At 45.7% G+C, this 20,604-nt stretch overlaps 1 protein-coding gene across 1 annotated transcript in view; it reads left to right on the top strand.

Annotated features, from left to right (window-relative positions):
- Nucleotides 1-13,427: 13,427 nt before the first annotated feature.
- LOC139760208 (luciferin sulfotransferase-like) overlaps nt 13,428-20,604 on the top strand; it is a 39,057-nt gene continuing 31,880 nt past the window's right edge. The window contains exons 1-2 of the mRNA XM_071683142.1: nt 13,428-13,625; nt 20,408-20,551. Coding sequence (XP_071539243.1) covers nt 13,459-13,625; nt 20,408-20,551 — 311 coding nt within the window. The 5' untranslated portion in view covers nt 13,428-13,458. The remainder of the gene's footprint in view (nt 13,626-20,407; nt 20,552-20,604) is intronic.

Below are 20,604 nucleotides of genomic sequence, written 5' to 3'. Positions count from 1 at the left end.
AGTATACATGGGGTGTTCAGTGTTGTAAATGGAAATGGTGAAGAGCTTGTAGATTTATGTGCTGAAAAAGGACTGTTGATTGGGAATACCTGGTTTAAAAATAGAGATATACATAAGTATACGTATGTAAGTAGGAGAAATGGCCAGAGATTGTTATTGGATTACGTGTTAATTGATAGGCGCGCGAAAGAGAGACTTTTGGATGTTAATGTGCTGAGAGGTGCAACTGGAGGGATGTCTGATCATTATGTTGTGGAGGTGACGGAGAAGATTTGTAGAGGTTTTCAGAACAGAAGAGAGAATGTTGGGGTGAAGAGAGTGGTGAGAGTAAGTGAGCTTCAGAAGGAGACTTGTGTGAGGAAGTACCAGGAGAGACTGAGTACAGAATATATATATATATATATATATATATATATATATATATATATATATATATATATATATATATATATATATATATATATATATATATATATATTTTTTTTTTTTTTTTTCTTTTTTTTGTTTTTTTTTTTGCCGCTGTCTCCCGCGTTTGCGAGGTAGCGCAAGGAAACTGATGAAAGAAATGGCCCAACCCACCCCCATACACATGTATATACATACGTCCACACACGCAAATATACATACCTACACAGCTTTCCATGGTTTACCCCAGACGCTTCACATGCCTTGATTCAATCCACTGACAGCACGTCAACCCCGGTATACCACATCGCTCCAATTCACTCTATTCCTTGCCCTCCTTTCACCCTCCTGCATGCTCAGGCCCCGATCTCACAAAATCTTTTTCACTCCATCTTTCCACCTCCAATTTGGTCTCCCTCTTCTCCTCGTTCCCTCCACCTCCGACACATATATTCTCTTGGTCAATCTTTCCTCACTCATTCTCTCCATGTGCCCGAACCATTTCAAAACACCCTCTTCTGCTCTCTCAACCACGCTCTTTTTATTTCCACACATCTCTCTTACCCTTACGTTACTTACTAGATCAAACCACCTCACACCACACATTGCCCTCAAACATCTCATTTCCAGCACATCCATCCTCCTGCGCACAACTCTATCCATAGCCCACGCCTCGCAACCATACAACATTGTTGGAACCACTATTCCTTCAAACATACCCATTTTTGCTTTCCGAGATAATGTTCTCGACTTCCACACATTCTTCAAGGCCCCCAGAATTTTCGCCCCCTCCCCCACCCTATGATCCATTTCCGCTTCCATAGTTCCATCCGCTGCCAGATCCACTCCCAAATATCTAAAACACTTCACTTCCTCCAGTTTTTCTCCATTCAAACTCACCTCCCAATTGACTTGACCCTCAACCCTACTGTACCTAATAACCTTGCTCTTATTCACATTTACTCTTAACTTTCTTCTTTCACACACTTTACCAAACTCAGTCACCAGCTTCTACAGTTTCTCACATGAATCAGCCACCAGCGCTGTATCATCAGCGAACAACAACTGACTCACTTCCCAAGCTCTCTCATCCCCAACAGACTTCATACTTGCCCCTCTTTCCAGAACTCTTGCATTCACCTCCCTAACCACCCCATCCATAAACAAATTAAACAACCATGGATATATCACACACCCCTGCCGCAAACCTACATTCACTGAGAACCAATCACTTTCCTCTCTTCCTACACGTACACATGCCTTACATCCTCGATAAAAACTTTTCACTGCTTCTAACAACTTTCCTCCCACACCATATATTCTTAATACCTTCCACAGAGCATCTCTATCAACTCTATCATATGCCTTCTCCAGATCCATAATTGCTACATACAAATCCATTTGCTTTCCTAAGTATTTCTCACATACATTCTTCAAAGCAAACACCTGATCTACACATCCTCTACCACTTCTGAAACCACACTGCTCTTCCCCAATCTGATGCTCTGTACATGCCTTCACCCTCTCAATCACTATCCTCCCATATAATTTACCAGGAATACTCAACAAACTTATACCTCTGTAATTTGAGCACTCACTCTTATCCCCTTTGCCTTTGTACAATGGCACTATGCACGCATTCCGCCAATCCTCAGGCACCTCACCATGAGTCATACATACGTTAAATAACCTTACCAACCAGTCAGCAATACAGTCACCCCCTTTTTAATAAATTCCACTGCAATACCATCCAAACCTGCTGCCTTGCCGGCTTTCATCTTCCGCAAAGCTTTTACTACCTCTTCTCTGTTTACCAAATCTATATATATATATATATATATATATATATATATATATATATATATATATATATATATATATATATATATAAATATATATATATATATATATATATATATATATATATATATATATATATATATATATATATATATATGCATTGTGGTTTCCGAAGTGGCAGAGGATGTATGGATCAGGTGTTTGCTTTGAAAAATGTATGTGAGAAATACTAAAAAAAGCTAATGGATTTGTATGTAGCATTTATGGATCTGGAGAAGGCATATGATAGAGTTGATAGAGATGCTCTGTGGAAGGTATTAAGAATATATGGTGTGGGAGGTAAGTTGATAGAAGCAGTGAAAAGTTTTTATCGAGGATGTAAGGCATGTGTACGTGTAGGAAGAGAGGAAAGTGATTGGTTCTCAGTGAATGTTGGTTTGCGGCTGAGGTGCGTGATGTCTCCATGGTTGTTTAATTTGTTTATGGATGGGGTTGTTAGGGAGGTAAATGCGACAGTTTTAGAAAGAGGGGCAAGTGTTTAGTCTATTGTAGATGAGAGAGCTTGGGAAGTAAGTCAGTTGTTGTTCGCTGATGATACATCGCTGGTGGCTGATTCGTGTGAGAAACTGCAGAAGCTGGTGACTGAGTTTGGTAAAGTATGTGAAAGAAGAAAGTTGAGAGTAAATGTGAATAAGAGCAAGGTTATTAGGTACAGTAGGGTTGAGGGACAAGTCGGTTTGGAGATAAGTTTGAATGGAGAAAAATTGGGGGAAGTGAAGTGTTTTAGACATCTGGGAGTGGATTTGGCAGCGGATGGAACCATGGAAGCGGAAGTGAATCATAGGGTGGTGGAGGGAGCGAAAGTTCTGGGAGCGTTGAAAAATGTGTGGAAGTCGAGAACGTTATCTTGGTAAGCAAAAATGGGTATGTTTGAAGGAATAGTGGTTCCAACAAAGTTACATGGTTGCGAGGCGTGGGCTATAGATAGAGTTGTACGAAGGAGGCTGGATGTGCTGGAAATGAGATGTTTGAGGACAATTTGTGGTGTGAGGTGGTTTGATCGAGTAAGTAATGAAAGGGTGTGGTTGAGAGAGCAGACGAGGGTGTTTAGAAATTGTTTGGTCGCATGGAGGGAATGAGTGAGGAAAGATTGACCAAGAGGATATATGTGTCAGAGGTGGCGGGAACGAGGAGAAGTGGGAGACCAAATTGGAGGTGGAAAGATGGAGTGACAAAGATTTTGAGTGATCGGGGCCTGAAAATGCAGGAGGGTGAAAGGCGTGCAAGGAATAGAGTGAATTGGAACGATGTGGTACACCGGGGTCGACGTGCTGTCAATGGATTAAACCAGGGCATGTGAAGCGTCTGGGGTACACCATGGAAAGTTCTGTGGGACCTGGATGTGAAAGGGAGCTGTGGTTCGGTGCATTATACATGACAGCTAGAGACTGAGTTTGAACGATTTTGGCCTTTGTTGTCTTTTCCTAGCGCTACCTCGCGCACATGCGGGGGGAGGGGGTTGTCATTTCGTGTGTGGCGGGGTGGCGACGGGAATGAATAAGGGCAGACAGTATGAATTATAAACATGTGTATATATGTATATGTCTGTGTGTGTACACACATGTATACGTTGAGGTGTATAGGTATGTACATGTGCGTGTGTGGACGTGTATGTATATACATGTGTATGTGGTTGGGTTTGGCCATTCTTTCGTCTGTTTCCTTGCGCTACCTCGCTAACGCGGGAGACAGCGACAAAGTATTATAAATAATAAATGAATATAGATATAGAATGATAAATACATATATATATATATATATATATATATATATATAGAGAGAGAGAGAGAGAGAGAGAGAGAGAGAGAGAGAGAGAGAGAGAGAGAGAGAGAGCGAGAGAGAGAGAGATTGTATTATCCCTGTGGATAGGGGAGAAAGAATACTTCCCACGTATTCCCTGCGTGTCGTAGAAGGCGACTAAAAGAGGAGGGAGCGGGGGGCTGGAAATCCTCCCCTCTCGTTTTTAATGAACAGTGAAGGAGGCCAAGGGAGGATTTCACTCAAAGGCTCAGTTCTCTGTTCTTAACGCTACCTCGCTAACGCGGGAAATAACGGTGCCATTTCAGGTGTGGCGGGGTGGCGATGGGAATGGATGAATATGTACATGTGTATGCATTTACATGTCTATGCATGTATATGTATGTAAACATTGAAATGTATAGGTATGCGTATGTGCGCGTGTGGGTGTGTATGTATATATACATGTGTATGTGGGTAGGTTGGGCCATCCTTTCGTCTGTTCCCTTGCACTACCTTGCTAACGTGGGAGACAACGACAAAGTATTATTATGATTATAATATACATATGTATATATATATATATCATACAAACCTCCAACAGCCAGGATCGAACCCTGGACCCCTGTACAAGAGGCAGGCATGCTAACCGCTAGGCTATGGGACAGTCCCATAGCCTAGCGGTTACATGCCTGCCTCTTGTACAGGGGTCCAGGGTTCGATCCTGGCTGTTGGAGGTTTGTATGTTCTATGAAGGTGCGCGTTCATATGCACTTTATTCGTATATATATATATATATATATATATATATATATATATATATATATATATATATATATATATATATATATTTCCAAACATATTCGCCTTATCCTAAGGCTCAGAGGAGTGAGCCTTAGAAGGCATATCCTTACTTGGCCCACCTCTCCGTTCCTTCTTTTCGAAAATTATAAATGAGAGGGGAGGATTTCTAGCACCCCCCCCCCCCCCGGCAAGTTTCTAGAAGCCGTGAAAAGTTTTTATCGAGGATGTAAGGCATGTGTACGTGTAGGAAGAGAGGAAAGTGATTGGTTCTCAGTGAATGTAGGTTTGCGGCAGGGGTGTGTGATGTCTCCATGGTTGTTTGATTTATTTATAGATGGGGTTCTTAGGGAGGTAAATGCAAGAGTTTTGGAAAGAGGGGCAAGTATGCAGTCTGTTGTGGATGAGAGAGCTTGGGAAGTGAGTCAGTTGTTGTTCGCTGATGATACAGCGCTGGTGCTTGATTCGGGTGAGAAACTGCAGAAGCTGGTGACTGAGTTAGGTAAAGTGTGTGAAAGAAGAAAGTTAAGAGTAAATGTGAATAAGAGCAAGGTTATTAGGTAGGATTGAGGGACAAGGTCAACTGGGAGTAAGTGTGATTGAGAAAAACTGGAGGAAGTGAAGTGTTTTAGATATCTGGGAGTGGATTAGGCAGCGGATGGAACCATGGTAACGGAAGTGACCGGTGTAGACCCCGTTGCTCACCAACGTGAGACGAAGGGTATTCAAGTACACAGTATTTGAATAGTTATTTCCTATCAGTCAGGCCCATAGCCTAGCGGTTAGCATTCCCGCCTTTTGCACAGGGGTCCTGGGTTCGATCCTGGCTGTTGGAGGTTTGCATGTTATGATATATTATATATATATATATATATATATATATATATATATATATATATATATATACATACATAATTTGTCGCTGTCTCCCGCGTTAGCGAGGTAGCGCAAGGAAACAGACGAAAGAATGGCCCAACCCACCCACATTCATATATACGTATACATACACGTCCAAACACGCATACATACATACATATACATTTCATCATATACATATATACACATACACAGACATATACATATGTGTACATAATTCATAGTTGCTGCCTTTATTCATTCCCGTCGCCACCCCGCCCCACATGAAATGACAACCCCCTTCCCCCGCACGCACGCGAGGTAGCGCTAAGAAAGGACAACAAAGGTCACATTCGTTCACACTCAGTCTCTAGCTGTCATGTATAATGCACCGAAACCACAGCTCCCTTTCCACATATAATGCACCGAAACCACAGCTCCCTTTCCACATCTAGACCCCACAAAACTCTCCATGGTTTACCCCAGAAGCTTCACATGCCTTGGTTCAATCCATTGACAGCACGTCGACCCTGGTATACCACATCGTTCCAATTCACTATATTCCTTGCACGCCTTTCACCTTCCTGCATGTTCAGGCCCCAATCGCTCAAAATCTTTTTCACTCCATCCATCCACCTCCAATTTGGTCTCCCACTTCTCTTCGTTCCCTCCACCTCTGACACATTATCCTCTTTGTCAATCTTTCCTCACTCATTCTCTCCATGTGACCAAACCATTTCAAAACACCCTCTTTTGCTCTCTCAACCACACTCTTTTTATTTCCACACATCTCTCTTACCCTATCATTACTTACTCGATCAAACCACCTCACACCACATATTGTCCTCTAACATCTCATTTCCAACTCATCCACCCTCCTCCGCACAACCATATCTATAGCCCACGCCTCGCAACCATATAACATTGTTGGAACCACTATTCCTTCAAACATACTCATTATTGCTTTCCGAGATAATGTTCTTACCTTCCACACATTTTTCAACGCTTCCAGAACTTTCACCCCCTCCCCCACCCTGTGACACTTCCGCTTCCTTGTTTCCATCCGCTGCCAAATCCACTCCGAGAAATCTAAAAGACCACTTTCTCCAAGTTTTCTACATTCAAACCTACCTGCCTAATGACTTGTCCCTCAACCCTACTGTACCTGATAACCTTGCCCCTATTCACATTTACTCTCAGCTTTCTTCTTTCACACACTTTACCAAATTCAATCACCAGCTTCTACAGTTTCTCACCCGAATCAGCCACCAGCGCCGTATCATCAGCGAACAACTGACTTACTTGCCAGGCCCTCTCATCCACAACAGACTGCATACTTGCACCTCTCTCCAAAACTCTTACATTCACCTCCCTAACAACCCATCCATAAACAAATTATACAACCATGGAGACATCACACACCCTTGCCGCAAACCAACACATTGGTTCACTGAGAACCAATCACTTTCCTCCCCTCCTACTCGTACACATGCCATAGATCCTCGATAAAAACTTTTAACGGCTTCTAGCAACTTGCCTCCCACACCATATATTCTTAATAACTTCCACAGAGCATCTCTATTAACTCTATCATATGCCTTCTCCAGATCCATAAATGCTGCATACAAATCCATTTGCTTTTCTAAGTATTTCTCACATACATTCTTCAAAGCAAACACCTGATCCACACATCCTCTACCACTTCTGAAACCACACTGCTCTTCCCCAATCTGATGCTCTGTACATGCCTTCACCCTCTCAATCAATACCCTCCCATATAATTTACCAGGAATACTCAACAAACTTATACCTCTGTAATTTGAGCACTCACTCTTATCCCCTTTGCCTTTGTACAATGGCACTATGCACGCATTCCGCCAATCCTCAGGCACCTCACCATGAATCATACATACATTAATTAACCTTACCAACCAGTCAACAATACAGTCATCCCCTTTTTTAATAAATTCCACTGCAATACCATCCAAACCTGCTGCATTGCCGGCTTTCATCTACCACCATCCCCACACCAGCACCACCATCCCCACACCAGCACCACCATCCCCACACCAGCACCACCATCCCCACACCAGCACCACCATCCCCACACCAGCACCACCATCCCCACACCAGCACCACCATCCCCACACCAGCACCACCTTCTCCATTCTCAAGTGTGTACAGTACAGGGAGAGATGTGTACATTCATGGAACCCGTCTTCTCAAGTTACTCCGCCATCAACTAGACTTTTAAACCTTTTACAATACTGTCTTCCTCTGATTCCCTGGTTGTCTTCCTCTGATTCCCTGGTTGTCTTCCTCTGATTCCCTGGTTGTCTTCCTCTGATTCCCTGCTTGCCTTCCTCTGATTCCCTGGTTGTCTTCCTCTGATTCCCTGGTTGTCTTCCTCTGATTCCCTGGTTGTCTTCCTCTGATTCCCTGGTTGTCTTCCTCTGATTCCCTGGTTGTCTTCCTCTGATTCCCTGGTTGCCTTCCTCTGATTCCCTGGTTGTCTTCCTCTGATTCCCTGGTTGTCTTCCTCTGATTCCCTGGTTGTCTTCCTCTGATTCCCTGGTTGCCTTCCTCTGATTCCCTGGTTGCCTTCCTCTGATTCCCTGGTTGTCTTCCTCTGATTCCCTGCTTGTCTTCCTCTGATTCCCTGCTTGTCTTCCTCTGATTCCCTGGTTGTCTTCCTCTGATTCCCTGGTTCGTTTAATGCAACCAGTCACCAACCATCCTAACACCAGAGCAGTACCCCCTCATTGGTTGGTTGGTTGTAACCATCCTAACACCAGAGCAGTACCCCCTCATTGGTTGGTTGCAACCATCCTAACACCAGAGCAGTACCTCCTCATTGGTTGGTTGTAACCATCCTAACACCAGAGCAGTACCGCCTCATTGGTTGGTTGGTTGTAACCATCCTAACACCAGAGCAGTACCGCCTCATTGGTTGGTTGGTTGTAACCATCCTAACACCAGAGCAGTACCGCCTCATTGGTTGGTTGTAACCATCCTAACACCAGAGCAGTACCGCCTCATTGGTTGGTTGGTTGTAACCATCCTAACACCAGAGCAGTACCCCCTCATTGGTTGGTTGTAACCATCCTAACACTAAACCTTCCTCCCTAACATGTTTTCTTTACTAGCTCTGTCGTGTGTCTGGCTAGCGTTGCTTCTCATGAAGAACTGTTGCCAGTCAATATCGGGCAACTGATGTACAAACTTGGCAACTGTTACATCTCTCTCTCTCTCTCTCTCTCTCTCTCTCTCTCTCTCTCTCTCTCTCTCTCTCTCTCTCTCTCTCTCTCTCTCTCTCTCTCTCTCTCTCTGATTTATTTCCCACTATGTAATAATCATACCGAGGCCTCCTTCACTTCCTTCCATCCTCATTACCTTGTACTTAATTGGATTCAATCTCATCATGATCCATTTGTACGACCAGCCCTGGAGTGGGTCCCGGTCTGTAGTGTGGCTTTCTCTCACAACCTCGTCATCGTCCGTAAACATATGATTCCATTCCACCAGGGAAGTCAATAACATACACCAAGAACATCTGTGGTGCCCAAGACCTGCACACGCTACTTGTGACCACCAACCCACCTCCAGGATCCACCTCTTCTCTGTGTTCTTTGTTCCCGTACAAGTCGTTCATCTGGTATAGGAGCCCACATCTCACTCCTTTTGCCGTCTAATTCCTTCTTTATCAACCCAAAACCAGGAATAGCGTCAAAGGCTTTCTGGTGGTCCATGATTACTCAGTCTACTCATATCTCTCTCTAACCTAAGATGAAGCTCACTTTCCCATAGAAACAAAGACGATTTCATGTGTATGACCTTTTCCTTACCTAATTAGTCCCCCATGTGCTTCATGATAATCCTGTCCAATATCTTACAAACCAAACTTATTAGTGCGAGCTACTTAGAGTTCAGTAGCTGTTTCAAGATCGCCTTAGTGCTAACTACTTATAGTTCAGTAGCTGTTTCAAGATCGCCTTTCATAAATGAAAAAGATATTTACATTCCTCCGACACTTTCGAAATACACCTTCGAATAATGACTTAACAATATTACAAGTGGTGTAGCAAGTGTCTCCACTAGTGGTGTGGCTAGTGTCACCACTAGTGGTGTAGCAAGTGTCTCCACTAGTGGTGTAGCAAGTGTCACCACTAGTGGTGTAGCAAGTGTCTCCACTAGTGGTGTGGCTAGTGTCACCACTAGTGGTGTAGCAAGTGTCTCCACTAGTGGTATAGCAAGTGTCACCACTAGTGGTGTAGCAAGTGTCTCCACTAGTGGTGTAGCAAGTGTCTCCACTAGTGGTGTAGCAAGTGTCACCACTAGTGGTGTAGCAAGTGTCTCCACTAGTGGTGTAGCAAGTGTCTCCACTAGTGGTGTAGCAAGTGTCACCACTAGTGGTGTAGCAAGTGTCTCCACTAGTGGTGTAGTAAGTGTCTCCACTAGTGGTGTAGCAAGTGTCTCCACTAGTGGTGTAGCAAGTGTCTCCACTAGTGGTGTAGCAAGTGTCTCCACTAGTGGTGTAGCAAGTGTCACCACTAGTGGTGTAGCAAATGTCACCACTAGTGGTGTAGCAAGTGTCTCCACTAGTGGTGTAGCAAGTGTCTCCACTAGTGGTGTAGCAAGTGTCACCACTAGTGGTGTAGCAAGTGTCACCACTAGTGGTGTAGCAAGTGTCTCCACTAGTGGTGTAGCAAGTGTCACCACTTGTGGTGTAGCAAGTGTCTCCACTAGTGGTGTAGCATGTGTCTCCACTGGTGGTGTAGCAAGTGTCTCCACTAGTGGTGTAGCATGTGTCTCCACTAGTGGTGTAGCAAGTGTCTCCACTAGTGGTGTAGCATGTGTCTCCACTAGTGGTGTAGCAAGTGTCACCACTAGTGGTGTAGCAAGTGTCACCACTAGTGGTGTAGCAAGTGTCACCACTAGTGGTGTGGCTAGTGTCTCCACTAGTGGTGTACCAAGTGTCCCCACAAGTGGTGTGGCTAGTGTCTCCACTAGTGGTGTACCAAGTGTCTCCACTAGTGGTGTAGAATTTGTCCCCACTAGTGGTGTACCAAGTGTCTCCACTAGTGGTGTAGCAAGTGTCTCCACTAGTGGTGTAGCAGGTGTCACCACTAGTGGTGTAGCAAGTGTCTCCACTAGTGGTGTAGCATGGGTCTCCACTAGTGGTGTGGCTAGTGTCTCCACTAGTGGTGTAGTAAGTGTCACCACTAGTGGTGTGGCTAGTGTCTCCACTAGTGGTGTAGCAAGTGTCACCACTAGTGGTGTGGCTAGTGTCTCCACTAGTGGTGTAGCAAGTGTCACCACCAGTGGTGTGGCTAGTGTCACCACTAGTGGTGTAGCAAGTGTCACCACTAGTGGTGTAGCAAGTGTCTCCGCTGGTGGTGTAGCAAGTGTCACCACTAGTGGTGTGGCAAGTGTCTCCACTAGTGGTGTAGCAAGTGTCACCACTAGTGGTGTGGCTAGTGTCTCCACTAGTGGTGTAACAAGTGTCTCCACTAGTGGTGTAGCAAGTGTCACCACTAGTGGTGTGGCTAGTATCTCCACTAGTGGTGTAGCAAGTGTCACCACTAGTGGTGTGGCTAGTGTCACCACTAGTGGTGTAGCAAGTGTCTCCACTGCTGGAGTGGCAAGTGTCTCCACTAGTGGTAGTGCAGCAAGAGTCTCCACTAGTGGTGTAGCAAGTGTCACCACGAGTGGTGTAGCAAGTGTCTCCACTAGTGGTGTAGCATGTGTCACCACTAGTGGTGTACCAAGTGTCTCCACTAGTGGTGTAGCATGGGTCTCCACTAGTGGTGTGGCAAGTGTCTCCACTATTGGTGTAGCAAGGGTTTCCACTAGTGATTGTGTAGCAAGTGTGTCCACTGGTGGTGTAGCATTTGTCTCCACTGATGGTGTAGCATGTCACCACTAGTTGTGTAGCAAGTGTCTCCACTAGTGGTGTAGGATGTGTCTCCGCTAGTGATGTAGCAAGTGTCACCAATAGTGGTGTAGCATGTGTCTCCGCTAGTGGTGTACCAAGTGTCTCCACTAGTGGTGTGGCAAGTGTCTCCACTAGTGGTGTAGCATGTGTCTCCACTAGTGGTGGTGCAGCAAGTGTCTCCACTAGTGGTGGTGTAGCAAGTGTCTCCACTAGTGGTGCAGCAAGTGTCTCCACTGGTGGTGTAGCATGGGTCTCCACTAGTGGTGTGGCAAGTGTCTCCACTAGTGGTGTAGCATGGGTCTCCACTAGTGATGTGGCAAGTGTCACCACTAGTGGTGTAGCATAGGTCTCCATTAGTGGTGTAGCAAGTGTCTCCACTGGTGGTGTAGCAAGTTCTCCACTAGTGGTGTGGCTAGTGTCTCCACTAGTGGTGTAGCAAGTGTCTCCACTAGTGGTGTAGCAAGTGTCTCCACTGGTGGTGTAGGAAGTGTCTCCACTAGTGGTGTGGCAAGTGTCTCCACTAGTGGTGTAGCAAGTGTCTCCACAAGTGCTGGTGCAGCAAGTGTCTCCACTAGTGGTGTAGCATATGTCTCCACTGGTGGTGCAGCAAGTGTCTCCACTAGTGGTGGAGCAAGTGTATCCACTAGTGGTGGAGCAAGTGTATCCACTAGTGTTAGTGCAGCAAGTGTCTCCACTAGTGGTGGAGCAAGTGTATCCACTAGTGGTGGAGCAAGTGTATCCACTAGTGTTAGTGCAGCAAGTGTCTCCACTAGTGGTGCAGCAAGTGTCTCCACTAGTGGTGGGGCAAGTGTATCCACTAGTGGTGCAGCAAGTGTCTCCACTAGTGGTGTAGCAAGTGTCTCCACTAGTGGTGTAGCAAGTGTCTCCACTAGTGGTGTAGCAAGTGTCACCACTAGTGGTGTAGCAAGTGTCTCCACCAAGTGTCTCCACTAGTGGTGTAGCATGTGTCACCACTAGTGGTGTAGCAAGTGTCTCCACTAGTGGTGCAGCAAGTGTCTCCACTAGTGGTGTAGCAAGTGTCTCCACTAGTGGTGCAGCAAGTGTCTCCACTAGCGGTGTAGTAAGTGTCTCCACTAGTGGTGCAGCAAGTGTCTCCACTAGTGGTGTAGCAAGTGTCTCCACTAGTGGTGCAGCAAGTGTCACCACTAGTGGTGTGGCAAGTGTCACCACTAGTGGTGTAGCAAGTGTATCCACTAGTGGTGTAGCAAGTGTCTCCACTAGTGGTGCAGCAAGTGTCACCACTAGTGGTGTAGCAAGTGTCTCCACTAGTGGTGTAGCAAGTGTCTCCACTAGTGGTGTAGCATATGTCTCCACTAGTGGTGCAGCAAGTGTCTCCACTAGTGGTGGAGCAAGTGTATCCACTAGTGGTGGAGCAAGTGTATCCACTAGTGTTAGTGCAGCAAGTGTCTCCACTAGTGGTGGAGCAAGTGTATCCACTAGTGTTAGTACAGCAAGTGTCTCCACTAGTGGTGCAGCAAGTGTCTCCACTAGTGGTGGGGCAAGTGTATCCACTAGTGGTGCAGCAAGTGTCTCCACTAGTGGTGTAGCAAGTGTCTCCACTAGTGGTGTAGCAAGTGTCTCCACTAGTGGTGTAGCAAGTGTCTCCACTAGTGGTGTAGCAAGTGTCTCCACTCGCTACCCTCATCAGAAATTTGGACATTGTGTGTGTCCCATTATTATAATGGCCAGATTATTTTCGTCAATGATCCAAATCTTCAAGCTTTGTAATTCACCATTATGTAATTAATCATTATATGATTAATCATTATGTAGACAGACATGTACCTAACGTAAGGTTAAGTTTCGTAATTAAGGTCAATGTTTTCACCTTAGAAGTTGCAAGGATGGCTGAGGAACTTGCATGCAGCGTAAAGTCCTTATCACCAGAGGAGCAGAAGGAGGCAATAGCCAAGTATCCGGGCATCAGGAAAGGCTTCGTGAAGGTGGGAGAAGGGAACCACCTCCTCCCAACACACTGCATCAAACATCTGCACAAGTATTCTAACTTCAGGTCAGGTTACTGTACCACACAACCCTCAGGTGTTGTACTCCAGGTCAGGTTACTGTACCACACAACCATCAGGTGTTGTACTCCAGGTCAGGTTACTGTACCACACAACCCTCAGGTGTTATATCTCAGGTCAGGTTACTGTACCACACAACCCTCAGGTGTTGTACTCCAGGTCAGGTTACTGTACCACACAACCATCAGGTGTTGTACTCCAGGTCAGGTTACTGTACCACACAACCCTCAGGTGTTGTACTCCAGGTCAGGTTACTGTACCACACAACCATCAGGTGTTGTACTCCAGGTCAGGTTACTGTACCACACAACCCTCAGGTGTTATACTCCAGGTCAGGTTACTGTACCACACAACCATCAGGTGTTGTACTCCAGGTCAGGTTACTGTACCACACAACCCTCAGGTGTTGTACTCCAGGTCAGGTTACTGTACCACACAACCCTCAGGTGTTATATCTCAGGTCAGGTTACTGTACCACACAACCCTCAGGTGTTGTACTCCAGGTCAGGTTACTGTACCACACAACCCTCAGGTGTTATACTCCAGGTCAGGTTACTGTACCACACAACCATCAGGTGTTGTACTCCAGGTCAGGTTACTGTACCACACAACCCTCAGGTGTTATACTCCAGGTCAGGTTACTGTACCACACAACCCTCAGGTGTTGTACTCCAGGTCAGGTTACTGTACCACACAACCCTCAGGTGTTGTACTCCAGGTCAGGTTACTGTACCACACAACCATCAGGTGTTATACTCCAGGTCAGGTTACTGTACCACACAACCATCAGGTGTTGTACTCCAGGTCAGGTTACTGTACCACACAACCATCAGGTGTTATACTCCAGGTCAGGTTACTGTACCACACAACCCTCAGGTGTTGTACTCCAGGTCAGGTTACTGTACCACACAACCATCAGGTGTTATACTCCAGGTCAGGTTACTGTACCACACAACCATCAGGTGTTATACTCCAGGTCAGGTTACTGTACCACACAACCATCAGGTGTTGTACTCCAGGTCAGGTTACTGTACCACACAACCATCAGGTGTTATACTCCAGGTCAGGTTACTGTACCACACAACCATCAGGTGTTATACTCCAGGTCAGGTTACTGTACCACACAACCCTCAGGTGTTATACTCCAGGTCAGGTTACTGTACCACACAACCATCAGGTGTTATACTCCAGGTCAGGTTACTGTACCACACAACCCTCAGGTGTTATACTCCAGGTCAGGTTACTGTACCACACAACCCTCAGGTGTTGTACTCCAGGTCAGGTTACTGTACCACACAACCCTCAGGTGTTATACTCCAGGTCAGGTTACTGTACCACACAACCCTCAGGTGTTATACTCCAGGTCAGGTTACTGTACCACACAACCCTCAGGTGTTATACTCCAGGTCAGGTTACTGTACCACACAACCCTCAGGTGTTATACTCCAGGTCAGGTTACTGTACCACACAACCATCAGGTGTTATACTCCAGGTCAGGTTACTGTACCACACAACCCTCAGGTGTTATACTCCAGGTCAGGTTACTGTACCACACAACCATCAGGTGTTGTACTCCAGGTCAGGTTACTGTACCACACAACCATCAGGTGTTATACTCCAGGTCAGGTTACTGTACCACACAACCATCAGGTGTTGTACTCCAGGTCAGGTTACTGTACCACACAACCATCAGGTGTTATACTCCAGGTCAGGTTACTGTACCACACAACCATCAGGTGTTATACTCCAGGTCAGGTTACTGTACCACACAACCATCAGGTGTTATACTCCAGGTCAGGTTACTGTACCACACAACCCTCAGGTGTTATACTCCAGGTCAGGTTACTGTACCACACAACCATCAGGTGTTATACTCCAGGTCAGGTTACTGTACCACACAACCCTCAGGTGTTATACTCCAGGTCAGGTTACTGTACCACACAACCCTCAGGTGTTATACTCCAGGTCAGGTTACTGTACCACACAACCCTCAGGTGTTATACTCCAGGTCAGGTTACTGTACCACACAACCCTCAGGTGTTGTACTCCAGGTCAGGTTACTGTACCACACAACCCTCAGGTGTTGTACTCCAGGTCAGGTTACTGTACCACACAACCATCAGGTGTTATACTCCAGGTCAGGTTACTGTACCACACAACCCTCAGGTGTTGTACTCCAGGTCAGGTTACTGTACCACACAACCCTCAGGTGTTATACTCCAGGTCAGGTTACTGTACCACACAACCCTCAGGTGTTATACTCCAGGTCAGGTTACTGTACCACACAACCCTCAGGTGTTATACTCCAGGTCAGGTTACTGTACCACACAACCATCAGGTGTTGTACTCCAGGTCAGGTTACTGTACCACACAACCATCAGGTGTTATACTCCAGGTCAGGTTACTGTACCACACAACCCTCAGGTGTTATACTCCAGGTCAGGTTACTGTACCACACAACCCTCAGGTGTTATACTCCAGGTCAGGTTACTGTACCACACAACCATCAGGTGTTATACTCCAGGTCAGGTTACTGTACCACACAACCATCAGGTGTTATACTCCAGGTCAGGTTACTGTACCACACAACCATCAGGTGTTGTACTCCAGGTCAGGTTACTGTACCACACAACCATCAGGTGTTATACTCCAGGTCAGGTTACTGTACCACACAACCATCAGGTGTTGTACTCCAGGTCAGGTTACTGTACCACACAACCCTCAGGTGTTATACTCCAGGTCAGGTTACTGTACCACACAACCCTCAGGTGTTGTACTCCAGGTCAGGTTACTGTACCACACAACCATCAGGTGTTATACTCCAGGTCAGGTTACTGTACCACACAACCCTCAGGTGTTATACTCCAGGTCAGGTTACTGTACCACACAACCCTCAGGTGTTATACTCCAGGTCAGGTTACTGTACCACACAACCCTCAGGTGTTATACTCCAGGTCAAGTTACTGTACCACACAACCCTCAGGTGTTATACTCCAGGTCAGGTTACTGTACCACACAACCCTCAGGTGTTATACTCCAGGTCAGGTTACTGTACCACACAACCATCAGGTGTTATACTCCAGGTCAGGTTACTGTACCACACAACCCTCAGGTGTTATACTCCAGGTCAGGTTACTGTACCACACAACCCTCAGGTGTTATACTCCAGGTCATGTTACTGTACCACACAACCCTCAGGTGTTATACTCCAGGTCAGGTTACTGTACCACACAACCATCAGGTGTTGTACTCCAGGTCAGGTTACTGTACCACACAACCATCAGGTGTTATACTCCAGGTCAGGTTACTGTACCACACAACCATCAGGTGTTATACTCCAGGTCAGGTTACTGTACCACACAACCATCAGGTGTTATACTCCAGGTCAGGTTACTGTACCACACAACCATCAGGTGTTATACTCCAGGTCAGGTTACTGTACCACACAACCATCAGGTGTTATACTCCAGGTCAGGTTACTGTACCACACAACCATCAGGTGTTATACTCCAGGTCAGGTTACTGTACCACACAACCCTCAGGTGTTATACTCCAGGTCAGGTTACTGTACCACTCAACCCTTAAGTGATATACTCCAGGTCAGGTTACTGTACCACACAACCCTCAGGTGTTATACTCCAGGTCAGGTTACTGTACCACTCAACCCTTAAGTGATATACTCCTGGTCAGGTTACTGTACCACACAACCCTCAGGTGTTGTACTCCAGGTCAGGTTACTGTACCACACAACCCTCAGGTGTTATATCCCAGGTCAGGTTACTGTACCACACAACCATCAGGTGTTGTACTCCAGGTCAGGTTACTGTACCACACAACCATCAGGTGTTATACTCCAGGTCAGGTTACTGTACCACACAACACTCAGGTGTTGTACTCCAGGTCAGGTTACTGTACCACACAACCATCAGGTGTTATACTCCAGGTCAGGTTACTGTACCACACAACCATCAGGTGTTATACTCCAGGTCAGGTTACTGTACCACACAACACTCAGGTGTTGTACTCCAGGTCAGGTTACTGTACCACACAACCATCAGGTGTTGTACTCCAGGTCAGGTTACTGTACCACACAACCATCAGGTGTTATACTCCTGGTCAGGTTACTGTACCACACAACCCTCAGGTGTTATACTCCTGGTCAGGTTACTGTACCACACAAACATCAGGTGTTATAATCCAGGTCAGGTTACTGTACCACGCAACCCTCAGGTGTTATACTCCTGGTCAGGTTACTGTACCACACAACCATCAGGTGTTATACTCCAGGTCAGGTTACTGTACCACTCAACCCTCAGGTGTTATACTCCAGGTCAGGTTACTGTACCACACAACCATCAGGTGTTATACTCCAGGTCAGGTTACTGTACCACGCAACCCTCAGGTGTTATACTCCAGGTCAGGTTGCTGTACCACACAACCATCAGGTGTTATACTCCAGGTCAGGTTACTGTACCACTCAACCCTCAGGTGTTATACTCCAGGTCAGGTTACTGTACCACACAACCATCAGGTGTTATACTCCAGGTCAGGTTACTGTACCACGCAACCCTCAGGTGTTATACTCCAGGTCAGGTTACTGTACCACACAACCATCAGGTGTTATACTCCTGGTCAGGTTACTGTACCACTCAACCCTTAAGTGATATACTCCTGGTCATGTTACTGTACCACACAACCATCAGGTGTTATACTCCTGGTCAGGTTACTGTACCACACAACCATCAGGTGTTATACTCCTGGTCAGGTTACTGTACCACACAACCATCAGGTGTTATTCTCCTGGTCAGGTTACTGTACCACACAAACATCAGGTGTTATACTCCTGGTCAGGTTACTGTACCACACAACCATCAGGTGTTATACTCCAGGTCAGGTTACTGTACCACTCAACCCTCAGGTGTTATACTCCTGGTCAGGTTACTGTACCACACAACCATCAGGTGTTATACTCCAGGTCAGGTTACTGTACCACTCAACCCTCAGGTGTTATACTCCAGGTCAGGTTACTGTACCGCACAACCATCAGGTGTTATACTCCAGGTCAGGTTACTGTACCACGCAACCCTCAGGTGTTATACTCCAGGTCAGGTTACTGTACCACTCAACCCTCAGGTGTTATACTCCTGGTCAGGTTACTGTACCACACAACAATCAGGTGTTATACTCCAGGTCAGGTTACTGTACCACGCAACCCTCAGGTGTTATACCCCAGGTCAGGTTACTGTACCACTCAACCCTCAGGTGTTGTACTCCTGGTCATGTTACTGTACCACACAACCATCAGGTGTTATACTCCAGGTCAGGTTACTGTACCACACAACCATCAGGTGTTATTCTCCTGGTCAGGTTACTGTACCAGGCACCCCGCAGGTGTTGTGCTTCTAAGTCATGTTATTGTACCACACAACCCTTAAGTGTTGTACTTTTAGGTCAGGTCATTGTACCAGACAACCTTCAGGTGTTATACTCCAGGTCAGGTTACTGTACCACACAACCATCAGGTGTTATTCTCCTGGTCAGGTTACTGTACCAGGCACCCCGCAGGTGTTGTGCTTCTAAGTCATGTTATTGTACCACACAACCCTTAAGTGTTGTACTTTTAGGTCAGGTCATTGTACCAGACAACCTTCAGGTGTTATACTTCCAGGTCAGTTTAGCACACAACCCTGTGGTGTTCCTCCAGGTCAGGTTACTGTAACAGACAACCCTCAGGTTTTGTACCTCCAGGTCAGGTTACTGTACCAGAGACCCCTCAGGTGTTGTACCTCCAGGTCAGGCCATTGTACCAGACAACCCTCAAGTGTTGCACTTCCAGGTCAGTTTACTTTACCACATAACCCTCAGGTCTTGTTCCTCCAGGTCAGGTTACTGTACTACACACAGCTCAGGTGTTTTACTTCCAGGTAAGGTTATTGTACCAGGCAATCCTCAGGTGTTGTACCTCCAGGTCAGGTTACCGTACCACAGAAACCTCAAGTGTTGTATCTCCAGGTCAGGTTACTGTACCAGTCAACCCTCAGGCGTTGTACCTCCAGGTCGATTTACTGTATCACACAACCCTCAGGTGTTCCACTTCCAAGTCAGGTTACTGTACCAGATGGTACCTGTACAAGTAGTTCCTCAAATACCGTAAGTTTGGTTAGCTCTTCTTACTTTATACAATTCAGTTTGACGTAGCTAAAGGAGTCTTATCCTTTACTTTATCTTGATCACGGAAGTTTAACCCTGAGCTACTGTGTAATGTGCCTTGGTATGATTAACTTCATAATGATTTGACTTGTCCTCTTGTAGAGCTGTAGGTAGGTAGGTAGTGTTAGAGTGCTGGACATCTATAGATACAAGGTATGTTGATCCTGCATACTAATAGGGAAATAATATTTCATATTTAGATATTGATCTGACTTGGATGTATGCCAGTTTACTCCATATTTCCTGAAGTATCATAAGAACACAGAAATATTTTTGGTCTTACAATCAGTAACAACATACAAGTTTAGACCTTTATGATATACTTATATAAGTATTAAGTTAAGATATGTGAAGAATAAGTTATAGCAATGATATATGAGTTATACCAATAGTATGAGTTATATCAAAAACATGGCTTATGTCAATACGATATCAAAGTTGAATCAAGAAGAAATGTTATAGCGGGAGAGACTGTACAATGAGAAGTGTTGTGGGATATGATAGTGAAGATAATGTTTGGTTCTGCAGTCTCTATAGTGATGATATTTTGTCCTGGTAGGTTCCGGCATGATGACGTACTGATCATGACCTTCCCAAGAAGCGGTACAACCTGGACACAAGAAATCATCTGGACCATGAGGAACGGACTTAACTTCCACGAAGCTGAGACCATACCATTGATGTTTCGCTCCCCATTCATGGAGTAAGTCCCTACACCACAAACAGCAGTATTAGTCGTTAAGTCCCCACATAACA

Source organism: Panulirus ornatus, chromosome 35, assembly GCF_036320965.1.
Source record: "Panulirus ornatus isolate Po-2019 chromosome 35, ASM3632096v1, whole genome shotgun sequence".
Lineage (NCBI taxonomy): Eukaryota > Metazoa > Arthropoda > Malacostraca > Decapoda > Palinuridae > Panulirus > Panulirus ornatus.
Note: the sequence above shows the minus strand (reverse complement) of the source record. Positions and strands in the feature narration are given on the sequence as shown.